The sequence below is a fragment of the Anastrepha ludens genome, chromosome 2 (assembly GCF_028408465.1).
Source record: "Anastrepha ludens isolate Willacy chromosome 2, idAnaLude1.1, whole genome shotgun sequence".
NCBI classification, from domain to species: domain Eukaryota; kingdom Metazoa; phylum Arthropoda; class Insecta; order Diptera; family Tephritidae; genus Anastrepha; species Anastrepha ludens.
Genome location: NC_071498.1, coordinates 180,184,247 through 180,200,042, shown reverse-complemented (window position 1 = coordinate 180,200,042; position 15,796 = coordinate 180,184,247). Strand labels below are relative to the sequence as shown.

Sequence of the window (15,796 nt, the reverse complement as noted above, 5' to 3'; positions counted from 1 at the left end):
CTTTGATTGTTGTCGTGTTGTGCATTCGGAATTCGCTCCAAATGGTTCTACGGTAAATAAAGAATATTATTTGGAAGTTATGCGACGTTTGAGGAAGAATGTGCGTAGGAAACGGTAGAATTTGGAGAAAGAAAACTCATGGATCTTGCAGCATGATAGTGCACTGTCTCACCAGGCTCATATTGTGAACACTTTTTTGACCAAAAACTCTACAAATATCATTGAACAATCACCGTATTCACCGGTTTAGCCCCCTGTGACTTTTTCCTTTCCCCATAACTTAAATTGTTATTTCGCGGACGCCGTTCGATAGTCGATAGGAGAAGAAGAATTCGCTGAAGGAGCTGAAGAAGATCTCTTCAAACGCGTTTAAAAGCTGCTTTGATGACTGGCCTAATGGAGTCTATTTTGATGGCGACAAAATAAATTTTGATGATTAAACAATTATTTTGCGTTTAATTGAACAATTTCCGGTACTTTTTTGACAGAATGTATAGTAAACAACCATGTAAATTACTTCAAAAAGCGATACGAAGCAAAAGATGATTGTTGTTTGCCGAATCGACTGCATTTATAAGTACTTTGATAGTAAATAACCTTTCAAGTAGCCCATCCTCACCACTGTAGCGCACTTACTCGCATCTTCACACCATCTACGAAAATCACTGAATGGTAGGCGGTAAGTGTAAATTAAATCCTGGTGGCAACAAAAAGCAAAATACTCGCAAGAGGCCAACAACAGAGTCACCACGTCAACGTCAAGTCCAATGATGACGAAGTCAGCCAACACCTGTTGCAGCTTCCAAAATTTCAACTCCTACGTATCCTAAGCGCCTGTTTCAAGCCGCAACGAGCAACGAGAACGAATTATACATAGGTTAGCAAAAATTTTACACTCGATTAGGCATTCGAAAGCTGTGCAGCAGTAGCTTTCGCACCAGCGAATTTATCCTTTTCAAAGCGAGAGTTATGAGAAAATTTTTTAGTTGCACGCAACAAAAAATTTGTTGCCAAAAATCGATGACAACGATATCAAATGTCTGAGGCAGTTAGTACGAATACAAGGCACAGAGCGAGGCCGGCAATAGCAGGTGCATTTTTGGTATTCTAGACAGCGAGCAGCCACCCAGGCATCAGCATCAAACTGTGTTTTGTTATACCCACGGGTATGTATTCAATTCGCATGTACTCGTATGTGTGTGTGTATGCTTGCATTTTAATTGTAAATGCTTTAATTTAATCTCCTCCGTCGGCTCAAACCAAGTGGCAAACATTGATTCAGAAAATTCACACGCTCATCACGTTAGCCTCTAAAAGTGGCGCATATCTGGCGACTGGAGTGCATAAGTGTGCGTGCATACGTGCATATTTGAGCCTGAGGTTGGTCATTAATGGTAGCAAAGTATTTTTTTTTTATTGGACAGCTCGTCCGAACGCCCTAAGGCGCTGTTTAAGACACCAGTCTGAACGGAAGCGTGGGTTCGAGTCCCAGGTATACCAATCTACCCCTACAAATATATGAATATTTTCTTTGACCTCCAATTTTTAAAAATTTTTTTTTTTAATCTATTATCCCATTATCGTCTGCTCAGCGCCTTTTAGCACAAAGCGGCATACAATTCCATAGACATAGCGATCGCTGCGTGCTATCTTTCACATCTGAGTAAATAGGCAAGCAATTGATTTCTTTTGATTTAATGTGAAGAGACAACCAAAGTTAAACTTTAAATTATCAGTGACCGAAGTCGAGTTGAAGTGATTTACCACCGTACGATTGCCTCGAGTTCGAAACCCACGCAAATATGAAGTATTAAGTGGTAAAAAAAATTATTTGTGAAAGCGAACGAATCGAATCTGAATATATTTGGTAGTCGAAAAAGTCTTTTCGTATTTCTAATCAAACTTCAACTCATTTTTTTTCTATATTTATAATGAACTTTATTAAACCAAATGTGTACCATTTTGGTCGACCACCTTTTGCCATTTTTCTTCTAGAGACATTATTCCATCAGTGTAAAACTTTTGTGGTTTCTCGGCGAAAAACTGTGACAAGTAATTTTCCAAGGCTTCTCTTGAAGCCAACTTTACTCCATTAAGGGAGTTCTGCATTGACCGAATCAAATGGTAATGCGATGGTGCAAGGTAAGGGCTATATGGTGCATGCATCAAAACGTCCCAGCCAAGCTCTCCCAGTTTTTGCCGAGTCTTCAAAGATGTGTGTGGCCTAGCGTTGTCCTGATGGAAGACAACGTCCTTTCTGCTGATCAGTTCTGGCCGTTTTTTTCGATTGCTTGCTTCAATCTCATCAGTTGTTGATAGTAAAGTGTAGAATCAATCGTTCGACCAGGCTGGAGCAGCTCATAGTGGATAATTCCTTTCCAATCCCACCAAACACACTGCATAACCTTTCGAGGCGTCAATCCTGGCTTTGCGACCATTTTTTAAGCTTCACCACCCTTGCACCATGATCTTTTTCGCACGTTATTGTCGTATTTGATCCACTTTTCGTCTCCTGTTACCATTCGCTTCAGAAATGGTTCGATTTCATTTCGTTTCAGCAAAGAATCGCAGATGTTAATTCGGTCCATTTAATTTTTCACAGACAATTCATGTGGTACCCAAACATCGAGCTTCTTTTTGTAACCAGCCTTTTTTAAATGGTTCAAAACCGTTTGATGATGAATTTTTAGTGCCTTGGCGATGTCATGGCAGCTTATGTGACGGTCCTGGTCAATATTTTCCATAATTTCATCGACTTTTTCAACGATAGGCCGACCGGAGCGAGGTGCATCTTTCACATCGAAATCTCCAGAACGGAAGCGAGCGAACCATTGTTGTGTTGAACCATTCATGACCTTTATTTTTTAAAGATTTCCCTTTCAAATATTGGCCGCGACTGCGCCGTAATTCGACCAACCGTAACCACCAATTTTGAACGACTCGCTGGAGGGCTTCGGTCTGTCTCTCGTGAATAACTTTAGTAATGTTAGCTTTCAATGGCTCAATCGAAGCTGGTTCATCCACAAAGCATTCAAACTTTACATACCCCACGAATAGAAGCCCAAAGGTGTGATATCACACGATCTTGGTGGCCTAATCCACTGGGCCGAGACAAGAGATAAATTGTTCATCGAAATGACGATGCAGTAAATCCATTATTTCACGGGCTGTAGAACAAGTATTTGAAAGCAAATGTTATGGAGTCGTATATCATCGCGCGATAGCGTTCGCTATTTACTGCTACATAGGCGCCAGCCTCGTCTTGGCCGATGATTCCTCCAGCCCGTAGACCGTACCAAACGGTTGTTTTTAATGGATGCAATGGCAGTTCTTGAATAGCTTCGGGTCGAATCACCTCTTGAAGCGCTGTCTCCGTAGATTTGCCTTTAAGGTATGCATATTGTGCAGTTGATATACCAGATCCCCAAAGAGCTTCTGAGGTGTATATCCAAAAGTCTTTCAAAGGTTTTTAACAGGAAAGACGAATAGCTGATTGGACTGAAGCCCTTCGCTGATTCATATCCTTTCCTACCTACTTTTGATATGAAGACGACCTTGACTAGTTTCCAACTATGTGGAATATGGCCTAAGTTTAAACACGCTTAAAAATTTCCTCTAGTCATGGTAAGATACAGTCCAGGGTTTCCTGTAACATCTTTGGAATGATCCCATCTGGCCTCGGAGATTTAAAAGGTGAACAAGATTTGGTTGCCCATGCAACTTTCTCTTTGGAAATTATTTCATTTGTAAGATGCTGTGGGTTATATTAAGCCCAAAATGCGTCTCATCGCTGTACACCATAAGTTGGCCTGAGCGCGCGATGAAAACTTTTCATAGAACCTCAATTTTCGTAATACAATTGGACGAGTTCTAAACTGTGTTGAGGCGTAAGTTTTTCCATGATGAAAAGTCAGTGAATACTGAAAAAAATTATTTATTTAGTTTGACAGTAGTCACGCATAGTCTGTCAAAAAAACCTGTTAGAAAAAGTATGATACCTCCAATCTGATCACCCTTTACAAGGAAAAGCTGGGTTTATTCAGGAGTTTCGTGCCTTCAGCAAAACAGGGTGTTTCGATATAACCACTTTTGTACCAACTTTTGATATTAACGAAACTCATTTTTTATCCAGCTCTTTCACCACTCTTCGATGCCAGGGTATGCGTGTCTGCATAGACACACATATTGTAAATGTGATTGCGCATGCTTGTTGCACGTTGCAATCAAATGATTGCTGTTGCATTGCGTTCGGCCGCTGATTTCTCATGCTTCGCCGCTTGCACTCGCCCAGCCCCTCTACCCGCTCTACTCCCCCACCATCGGCATTACTGTCAGCGCTGCCGCCGGTGTCACATCACCAACTCGCAGTGACAGCATTTTAAACATCACATCGTCTGCCTACTCGTCTCTCCACTAAATCGCCCTACTCCCCCAACACCGCTCCATCGTCCATCGTCGATTGTTGTGCGTTTATCATACATAGCTACGTTGCATGTGTGTGTGTGTGTGTGTGTGTCTGTTTCACATTAGATTTAGTTTAATATTTGTCTCTTGTTTATTTACCACTGCTTTTAAGTGGTCGGCGTTGTTGTTGCTGTTGGTGTTGCCGTTGCTGCCGCATATTGCTGCAATCACTGCTGCCTGCACTAGTTGCTGCGCTGCATTGCAACAATTGTAGCAGTTTCGTATGCGGCGGCTGGTTACGAAACTCAAGAAAAACTTCCGCATTCATTTAAGATCTTTCTGTCGTTGCTGTTGTTATTTTTTATTTCACGCTGTTGCACTCAGCTGCTGCTGTTGCCCCTGCGCTACGTTGCTACTCGTATTATTAATGCCGGCTCCGGCTCCGGCTACAGCTCCAGCTCCGGTTGTTGTTGATTTTATTTTACTTGCAGTCGTTTTTCTTACTCTTTATGGAGCGCATAGACAGACAGGCAAACAGCATTGACAACTCGACGCCACTGTAAGCAGCAACAACAGCAATCAAGCGCTACTGTAACATAATTTTGAGCCACGACTTCGGTGACACCAGTTGAGGTACCGGCTATGGCTGTGGCTGTGGTAATGGCTCAGACTCATCTGCCACAATCATTAGCAGTTAAACGATTTAAACTAATTGGAGGTACTCGTGGAGGTATTTGCATATCATACTCGGATTATTTATTTATTGATGATATATTTATTTATTTATTTTTAGCCTTAAAACTGGATTTGATATGTTCAGCTTAAAGCCACAATTGGGTCTTAAATTATTAAATAGTAACTATTTGTAGAAGTGGTAGAATTGGTATTAGAAAAGAGTTAGCGATGCCGAAGCGGCAGCAGGAATAAACAATAACAAACAACTAACCATCCTGCAGGGTAGTAGTAAACAGCCAATTAGAGATCAAAATGGTGCTTTACTGACTTCCAATGATGACCAGATCCGTAGATGGAAAAAAACAATTTGAAGCAATTAGCAACATTGCGCTTAGTTTTTTTTGCTCTGATTGTAGTTTTGAATTTGACAGCATGACAACAACATCTTGCCCTAATCTAGCGGAGATCGGGGATGCAATGCTGATCGCCGGCCCGCAATTTTCCGCGAAAATTCTTCATCCCCATATCACCGCCGTCTGGGACAATGAAAAGCTACCTCCGTCATGGCAAACGGCGTCATCGGGAAGCTGTCGACGAAAGGCGATTTGCGTGACTGTGGCAACTGGCGAGGAGTAACCCTGCTCAACGTCATCTACAAATAATTACAGCCACGATCATACAAAGCAGACTCCAATGTATCGAAATCTCCTTAAGGGACGAACTAGCTGAATTTCGCCCACACCGAAGCCGTGTTGACCAAGCCAACATTCTTCGCATCATAGTATATTAGAACAATCAGTTCAGTGGTGTTCCCCGCTTTCCATGCTGTTAGTTGACTTTAGAAAGGGACTTCCCGCTAACATAATTCGCCTCCTCAGAGCCTTTTACGAGAACTCCGAACTGGCAGTGCTTCATAATGGCAGCATCAGCGACCCATTATCCACCAACGCAGGCGTAAGGCAAGGTTGTCTCCTGTCGCCCCTTCTCTTCCCCATCGTCCTACGAAAAAGAGGCATCGAATGGAGTTTCGCCTCGCAAACTCACTGGCATGGCGAAGGCGGATAGACTAGTAACGCTGGCACGCACTGTCGATTTGGAGTCAACATCGACAAAACCAAACCTATGAGAATCAACCACAATAAAGCAGGGCATATAACGGTTGACGGGTGCCCAGTGAAATTTGTCGAAAGCTTCTGCTACCTCGGCTGCACTATGACAACAGACGACGGAGCAGATGAAGATGTCAACTGGAGAAAATATAAATTTGCTGAGTACGTTCAGCACTAATCGGCAAATGAGCCTAATGCACAAAGTTCCTCTTAGGCTTGTAATTGTTAGGGATGTAAAGGTTAATGCTGCAAATAGTGATGTCGTAACCATTACGTCATAGTCGTAAGCATAACATGCCTTAACCATAAATAGCTGATATGGCAGTAGAATTAATAACAATATTTGCATTTTGTCATAAAAACACGGATAACTTTGAACTAAGCCAATTAATTTGTCGTCGTTAATTTTTAATATCCAAATTTGTATCGCAAAAATGAAAATAAATGCTTACGGTTGCAGCTGCTCCAATAGATGCATACGGCTAGGGTTATCGCTATGGCGCTTGGTACGGCAGTGATGCCCATAAGTATTGCACAGCCTCATTTCCCCACATATCCCAAGCCTTTGATCGCATTTGGTATGACGGATTGCTATGAAAAATAAAATACATTCTAACCCTAAATATTACACTTTTACCAGGTCCTACCTCAAAGAGCGACATTTCTTTGTTAAACAAAACGAATAACACTCTGAACTCTGTGAAAGTTTAGCTGGTGTACACCAAGGCAGTATAATGGGCCCAGTCCTATAGCGGCTCTACACCCACGATTTACCAGTAACTGAGGAAACTGTTGGAACTTCTGCAGATGACACCGCTGTACTCGCAATTGACTCTTTTAACAGTAGACGCATCTAGTAGCACAAGGTGGCTCAAAATTTATCAAATAAATGGATAGCTTTTTTAATGAAAAATAAAAAACAAAAAAAAATTGCTGATCAACATCTTTATTTGGGCCTTTACAATGTGAAGTAGAAAAAATAATATCCGTGAAATAGCTGCCGCCAATGTTGATACCCATTCGAGCCCATTTTATCGCATTTTCCTTGACTTCCTGCAAGATTTAGGGTGATAACTGTTCGCATTCCTACCGCATATTCTCCTTAAAAGCTGTCTAGGGCTTGTCGACATAAACCCGTGGCTTCAAGTAGCCCCAAAGATAAGAATCTGGCATGGTTAAATCGGGTGATCTAAGAGTTGCGTAAGTATTTCATTTAATGGTAATTTAGAACTAAGTTTGGAAGTTGAAAAATCAAAAACCAAGGAATTTTAGAATGAGTTAGCTTGCCTTAAAACGCTCTCTGACTTTTTCATAAATAACGTTATTCTAAATCGCACTATTCAAATTAAGGATCTTGGACTGATATTTAACAAAAAACTAACTTTCATAAAACATGTCGGCTTTATTGTTGCTAAAGTTTTTTCTATGCTGAGATTCATTAGAAGAAATTCTAATGTATTTAAGGAGATGGACTTGACATTAATGTTTGTCTACAACTTAATGAATCATCAAAGAATTGACTGCGAGGAATTATGCAGTTTTTGAATTTGACTATTTCATTGTGTGAATTGAGGCATGTTCATTTGCTTGTCGAAACGCTGTATAATTAGAACCAATTATGGCTAGAATGGGCCGATTGCTTGAACTGTACGTGCATTGTTAGAGACGTTTGAAAAGTTTGCGCAAAGTCAGAGATATTCAGATTCAAATTCCAAGATTCAGCCAGATCGGTATATTTCTTTGTGTTTGGCATTCGTTTGGATCGATGATGTCAAGTGCTTTTCCTTTTCCCATCACAACAACACACCTGTTCACGCCTCAACAGTTGTGGTCCCCTAATTAATGGAAATAGGGTTCCAACTCGTTTCACATCTCCTCTATTCTCCAGACTTGGCTCCGATGGATCACTCCGACTACTATTTGCTCTCTAATTTGTCTGAATAAATGACTTGGTCCTTGTCTTGTGAATCTTGGGAAAAAGATGTTATTCAAACGAGCAGATGATTTCAGAAACGAATGGCTATTTTTCAGACTAGGGCAAATCCTATTATTCGAAAGGGTTTAGCCAAGTAGAACAGCATTGGACGAACTGCACGGAGACTTTGTCGAAAAATAAAAAAAGGCACCATATAAATTTTAATACAACTTCGGCTAGATTTAAATTAAGTTAATCCTCCCTTACGTAGTATGTAAAGATGGCCTCGGTAGTCTAACGTAAGTGCACTAGCCTGCCATCCCAGATGGTGTGGGTTCGAATCCCACGTAAAGCACGGTCCTCGCACTTTTTCCAATTATACCTACTTTCCCTGTTTCTAAAAAACAACAAAAATACTCCAATCCCATTCCCCCAAAAATTGACTCCCACACAACAGTCTGCGCACTATTCGCATTGTGGCTGCTAAAACAAGCAAAAAAAACAAAGAAAACCACACAGTTACACATTGCATCAGTGGCGCCAGCAAAGAGGAAGCGGGCATTCGCGATAATAGCGCAGACACACAAATTTTGCAAAGACCTCAACCATCTGTGCGATCCTTCTGCCATATTGTGAGACACAGATAGCGCTCCAAGCAGTAAGAACTACTTAGGACTGGTAGCTGCAGGCTAGTCACCTACCCCGTCAGAAAAAACAAAAACAGATTAAAGAAACCAACGCAAGGCTGGGTCTTGTCGAGGCCCTATGCTCCCGAGTGGATTGAACAAGTTTATGGACTTATTCATCTCAGTTTCGTAAGCCACTAACAACTAACAAAATCGGTTCTGATTCTCAAACAAAGATTGTCGATTTTGGTAGCCATTAGCTGTTTTGAAAGATCAGGTTGTTAATATTAATCCCTGAGTAACATTATGGGGTTTGTGAGTTTTTACCCCACACCTCAAAAATCTAAATACAGTTTTTTCTCTGATCAATAGCGGCATTTGTTGAACCCTTTCGTCTCGAGCTTTATCAGCACTGTATGTAACACCTAGAAAACTTTAAATGAATGAGTGTAAAATTATACCTACATGGTAACCCTTAATGTATGGGTTTCAGGACACTCCGGTGTTCAAATTGCCCATGAATTGGCCAACCGTGGATCAGCGGTTACCAACAAGGGCCAGAGGCAATAGGCGGAATCAGTTCCGCAGGATTCATGAATTGGATCAGCGATTATGTAGGCAATCTACATGAAGGGCGATGGTCCGGTTTAGAACGCTGCAGAACTACAAAGTGTTTTGTGACAAGTCTCTCTCAAACCGGAGGATATTTTCAGATTTACCAAAGAATCTGGAAAATTCTCACAGAACTAGCTATCTCTGCCTCTGTCTCTATTGTGTCCTATCTCTTTCTCTGATACTTTTCTCCTTCACTCCTTGACTATCTACCCTCTTTCTAGAAGTTTAAATACAATGGGCTTTTTTGCCTGAGTGTTTTAGGAGCCACCAAATCTCCTGGTGCTCCTTGGCTCGACTTTTTCAAATTTAAATTTCAACCCTTAATATTGTTGAAAGCTTATACACCTAGTGAAAGTTCCACAGTAGAGCTTTATCCTCTTTCGAAGAAAATAAAACTCCTTCATTCAGCATTACATCTTACCGTAGAAGGTACTATAAAAAGACGATGTACTCGTTGAGCGTAGGTGGAATTTCAAATAAAAACAAAAACCATTTGCGAAATTATAAAAAATAGTTGCCGAAAATATTTAAATATCAACAATAAACATTTTAGTATGCTTTAGCTGATTTTAATTGTGGGTTCACCATATCCTCCAAAAACTCGTTTCCCCAATTCTTTCATCGGAAATAAAAGCGGACGATTTTTAAGAGCAACGTATCGCAAAATTAGTAATTTTTTTGGTGGAAATAATCATCCGAATGAGTCGAAAACTCAAAGGTTGGTGAAAAAATTTCAAGAGACTGATTCTTTCGAGCATAGAAAAGGGGCTCGCAGACCAAAAACTGGACGTTTTGTTGAGAATATTGCTGCTGTTGCGCAAAGTGTTGCTGAACAAACTTTAATATCGATATCTCGACGTTCTCATCAATTAGGCATTCGAGAATCAACTGTTTGACGAATTTACCTATAGATGTGCGCATGGTAGACATTTAAATTATATAATTTTTCACATATAATTTTTAAGAGCCGTATTTTGAATAGAAATAATGATCTCTGAAAGAATCTAAGTTTTTACATGTTTCATTTTAAAACAATATTTAGGCGCGTCTTTTGAAGGACCCTTTATTGTATATGCATAACCTGAAAATAGTTATCCTTAAGAGGGCCAAGTTCTCATTCACTTGCATTTCTACTGCGCATAAAAATAATCTGCAGTTCGATAACGCCACCAGCGGTACTTGTCAGAATCAAACCGTTACCTGAGAGTAATGCTACGTGCACTGGCCGTTGTGAATTGGTAGGAATAACACAATTCGTTGTCATTGTCACAAAGTTGCGCCGATAAGCGAATCACCACCATAACTCCACGTTACTCCCCTCGCCATGATGGGCTCATAAAGCATGCAATGACTCGCATATTGGCTCAATGTAAATGCAATGGAGCAGATCGGCACTCTACCGAAAGATGGCTTGAGAGGTGACGAAAATAAGCAAAGAGAACTAGAAACACATAAAAAACGAAGTCAATACAAGAATTACAACAAAAATCACTTTACAAGTGCAAGACTCCAATGCCGGAGCCAACTTCTGGTTGAGTACAACAACCAGATAGCAAGGCAATGAGGTGGAGCGAAAGAAAGCCGAAAGAAAACTGGGGAAAACGATCAAAAGAAAGGAAGGTTGGCGACCATTTCAAAAAGTCAGCGGTGAATAACACCCAAGAGGCTGCAGGGATCTAAGCAGAGAAAGCAACGGAGCGCCGCGCAACGGTAGTTTGAGTGTGCAGGCTGGTTAGGTGCAGCGAAAAGTGGACAATGAACAACGGACAACGGACAACGGAATATTATGCAATCACAGCATGAACAAGACACTCTTGACCGACTTTTCAAAAGCCGGATTAACGGTATATGGACAAGAATGAGTGCTGTGCGTTCGCTTGCGCGTCTAATGGGTGCAAGAATAATCACATCGGCAGTAAAGGTAAAAAATATGAAACGAATGTAGAAATGTAAACATAAAACAACAACAACAACAACAACAGAACAACATTAAAAGCTTGCGGGCAATGCAATAAATTTAAGGAAAGCAAAGTAAGGAAAAATAACGTAAGGTAAAGTGATAAATTTTTTCAATAGATAAAATTTAATAAAATGATATGAAATGAAATGAAATGAAATGAAATGAAATGAAATGAGGGAAAAGGTAAGGAATGAAGCGAAACAAAATTAAATACAATTAAAAAATATTTTAAATTAAATAAAGTAAAATAAAATAAAACTAAAACTAAAAAAATTAAATACACTAAAATAATTTTAAAGTAAAAAAAATTATTAGAATTAAGTAAAATTAAAATAAATAAAATTAAATTAAATCAAATTAATATATTTTAAATACATTAAAATTAAATTCAAAAATATAAATATATACAATGTAAAAAAATGTAAGAATTAAAATTGAAAAATTTAAATAAAACTTAAAAATCTTTAATTAAAATCACGACATTTCAATAAAATTAAATTAAATCGAATTAAATAAACTAAAATAAATTAAAACTATAATAAAACAAAATTAATAGAATTAAGGAAAATTAAACTCAAAAAGTTAAATAAATACAAAAACAAAGAAAAAATATGTAAAAATTAAAACTGAAAAATTAATAAAAAAAACTAAAGAATCATAAATCACTACATTTCAATAAAATTTAATTAAATAAATAAAATAAATTAAAACTGAAAAAAATTATTAAAATTAAGTGAAATTGAACTAAAATAAATGAATATATTTTAAATAAAATTAAATTCCCTTTAATAAATGAAATTAATTAATTAGAATTAAGTAAAATTCAATTAAAACAAATAAATATATTTTAAATAAAATTAAATTCCCAACCTTAAATAAATGAAATTAAAGAAAGAAACATAAAAATTAAAGCTAAAAAAAATAAATTTAATTAAAGAAACGTAAATTAAATTAGACTAACTTCAATCAAATTGAATAAAATAAAATAAAATAATTTAAATGAAAAGGAAAAGGAAAAGAAAAACAACAAATAAATAAAAAATAAGTCTAGCCCAATGGCAAGTACCTATTGTTGGTATGAGTCTTAATGTTTTACAAAAAATCGGCGTATTTTGACCATTTTTTCAGTGCTAGTTCAATTTTAATGAATTTCTGAATTGAGTTAAGTCTGCGTTGGGCGTTTAAGCGTTGTTTTACCGAGCAGAAACGGTGAAATGGAACTGAAAAACATACTCTTACGGTTTTGTCGTTTCCGAACAGATGAATGGTTAAGTGAAAACCTTTACCATGACAGAAATACACGCGAGAGTTTAGCAGTGCTTGCCGCAGGCGGACATATTGGAAACTGTAAAAAGTTCTAATGTTAGAATAATCGGGCACAGTTCATAGTGAGCATCGAGATATGAAGTACACTTCCTCTGCAGACGTTTACTGCAGGCGAATTTGGTATGGCGGGGTATGAATCGCATCTACAACACTGTTCCGATCGTTTCTTGTTTCCAGCGACTTTGAAGTGCCGCATTTGATGTGTTAGTACTTTAGAAAATCCATATTTTAATAAAACTCTAAATTTGGCAGTACTTGACTTTTAGAATGTGACTGTATTTCGTAGTGGTAAAGTAGAGTAACAAAGTTACATATCTACATATTTGCGGTTATAAGTACAATTTAATAAAAAATAAAAAATTAAATATAGAGACATTCAACGCACTATGGGTTCAAATACAAGGCGGACGATTAAGTATCCAAATGGGTTTTCGCCAGTGCTACAATCGGTGCACCAGTTGGCATCTCTGGAAATACACAAGCACTACCAGCGATGTCAATGTGAGTATATTTGATTGGAAACTTCGAATCGACGCCATGTTTGTCCAAACCAGTGGCTTGAATGAGAAAAGCGGCTGGACTCTAAGAAATAAAAATGGCAGTTTATAAAAAAAATCTTACGACATAATTCAGTATTTACCTGATGACCTCTTTTTGTTTGTTTCGAAGGTGTTTTATTGGATTGTACGATGTCTTCGCCAATCGCTTTGCCTTTGTTAAAGTCGAAATCATCTGGACGCAACACGGATACCTCGAATGGTTCACCGAAAGCTTGGCCGGTCGCTTGCAGCAAACGTGCATGTCCAGCCTTATGTGCCACACTATTGTCGATGGCAATGGAGTAACCATCACCAGCTGAAAGATGAGCGTGGCCAGTCATAGTTGCAATAGTAATGAGATGTGGGTCAGGTAGTTTGCCCTCGACAGCCTTTTCCTTGAAGCGGCATAGAGCATCTGCTATACACATGGGTCCTTCGGTATCAGTGCTGCCAACGCGCACGCGTACACCAGCGCGTGAAGTAATAATCTCATCGCAGACATATGATTCCTCACCCAACGAATTTCGTACCATGCATAGAGCGGCCATAACGTGCACATCGGCAGGCTTTTTCTCATTGACAATCTGCGTAACAAAAGCTTAAGATTCCATCCAAAATACTCGCAATTGGCAACATTACCTGCATAAATCCAGCGACAGCAGCTGCACCACATTTATCACGTGACTTGCCAGCCATTACACGGCCAGCTTGGATATCGGTACCGCCAGTATCGTAGGTGACTCCCTTACCCACCAGCATGAGCGTCTTGCGTGCCGGCTTCGGTGGCACATACTCCAACAATATGATGCAACCGCGATGGCGAGGAACTTGACGTGCAGCGCGATTGATGGCATAAAAAAGTGGAAACCCACGTGCCAGCGCATTCTCATCTTCAATTGGTTTCATATTCATTGAGCAAAGTGCATTGTTAACGTAGCTTTCAACGCGCGGAGGCGACATACGCTCCGGGTCACCAACACCTACAAGTGCAGACAGCCAGTTAATATTTCGATGCATACTTTTAGGCATGCGCATATAAGTAACTCTACTTTAACAAGCAGCATTGACAATTACAAGTCGATTTGGCATCGTCTATTCATTTAGTAACGCCAAACAATGCTGCTCAATCAGCATAGATAACCCCCATCGATTTTCTACAAGATTCTAATTTCTATGCACTCACCAATATCACGCGCTATCCTTCGACCTGATTCCAATAACAAAGCCTCCTTTAAAATATCCTCAGCTTTGGACGAAGTCATTAAAAGAGATAACTTTTGAACTCGCCTTGCCTCCGCCGATTTATCCTCGCGCAGTTGAATTGGCTGCAAATTGAAATGTTTATAGATTAAAAATGAGAAAATATTGAAATAATATCCCCACTTACGACATATAACTGGTTCAAAGCACCGAGTACGGTACAAAGTTCGGTATTGGCGAAGCTTTGGCTCGCTGGCACGACCAGCATGGGCGATTCAAAGCCACCCTGTGGAAGTGAAATAAAGAGGTGATAGACTTTTATTTATACACTCATTAATGTAAAAGTTAAACTTTAGCAGATAAATTTTAATTGATTTTAAAATTGAGCTCACCTTAATGGCGCGCTCCAACGCCTTGGCCGCTGCTTGTTGATATGTGCGCACATCGTGGTAATCAGTTAATTCTTTTACGGGTGAATAAACTATAGGCAAGTCCAGTATGAACGATTTAAAGCATGAGACGGCACTGTCAAACTCCTTATCAAATTTGCTGAGTTGTTCAAATTCACCCACCAATTCAGAGGGCACTTCACTGCCGATAATGCAGACTGCATCGCAGTTGGACTTTTGAATCCGCTTGGCGAGCTTGACTCTGCAAGGCAGCAGTCTAAGAGCAGAAGAGAAAAATACAAGTGGAATTCAATTAGATATACATACATATGTACATACACATAAATTTGTTTTTGATATTTTTAAAGTTCATTTTGCATTTGCACGGCCATATGCAAATATGCACCCGGCGAGCTTTTATTTCAAACCAATAAGCACTTTATTGTGGGAAATATTCTATTTGCGTTATATAGCAATTGAAATTAATTTACTTATCGTGGGAAAGGAAACAAAAACAAAAACATTTACTGTTGGAATGTATTTTCCTCATCGTGCCGCTATAAATACAAGAATTGCTTTGCTGCTAACTGCCGTATCGACTCCAAAGCAGATTTATCCTTCAGTTAATGTTTCTAATAATTTCTTGAATATTAGAAAACTGTGTTTGCAAAAATACCTTTTGTGAGAACAAAAAGAAAATTTTACATTTAGTCCTCTTAGGGTTCCGTTACATTTACGCTTCTACAAAAATAATCTTTTTCCATGCGTTGCACCTTTAGACTCTATTTTAAACTTAATTTTCTAACAATAATTGTGAAATAAACGCCAGGAAAACACTCACTCATCAATACGCATTTTAATATTTTTAGTAACAAACACAAAAAAGAAATATATGCAATATTTAAACAACCGACAACGTCAACTATTCCTGCCGAACTGAATATCCTAATACAACATTTGCAACAAATGATCACTTATCGGCTGGCATGCACACTATTTTGTTATTGCTATATTTTACTAATGACAGTTTATTTCTCG

At 38.9% G+C, this 15,796-nt stretch overlaps 1 protein-coding gene and 1 long non-coding RNA gene across 2 annotated transcripts; one reads left to right on the top strand and one right to left on the bottom strand.

Annotated features, from left to right (window-relative positions):
• The first annotated feature begins 4,109 nt into the window (after positions 1 to 4,109).
• LOC128860752 (uncharacterized) lies at positions 4,110 to 7,241 on the top strand. The gene is made up of 3 exons (XR_008454294.1): positions 4,110 to 5,134; positions 5,198 to 6,766; positions 6,829 to 7,241. It is a non-coding gene; the product is annotated as an uncharacterized LOC128860752 (long non-coding RNA).
• A 5,633-nt stretch (positions 7,242 to 12,874) lies between these two features.
• Positions 12,875 to 15,711, bottom strand: LOC128855973 (putative aminopeptidase W07G4.4). Its single transcript, XM_054091283.1, has 7 exons — positions 15,600 to 15,711; positions 14,762 to 15,035; positions 14,557 to 14,655; positions 14,353 to 14,494; positions 13,809 to 14,149; positions 13,271 to 13,753; positions 12,875 to 13,212 (listed from the first exon to the last, which is right to left on the bottom strand). The coding sequence occupies exons 1-7, from the start codon at positions 15,611 to 15,613 to the stop codon at positions 13,042 to 13,044; spliced, it is 1,524 nt and encodes a 507-aa protein (XP_053947258.1). The 5' UTR covers positions 15,614 to 15,711; the 3' UTR covers positions 12,875 to 13,041.
• Positions 15,712 to 15,796: the final 85 nt, after the last annotated feature.

Bases quoted from the DNA above. Each gene is read 5' to 3' on its own strand.
- LOC128855973 (XM_054091283.1), bottom strand. The intron at 14,495-14,556 runs GTAAGTGGGGAT...TTCAATTTGCAG, and splicing joins CTTTGAACCAGTTATATGTC to CCAATTCAACTGCGCGAGGA. The intron at 13,754-13,808 runs GTAATGTTGCCA...TTTGTTACGCAG, and splicing joins CTGTCGCTGGATTTATGCAG to ATTGTCAATGAGAAAAAGCC.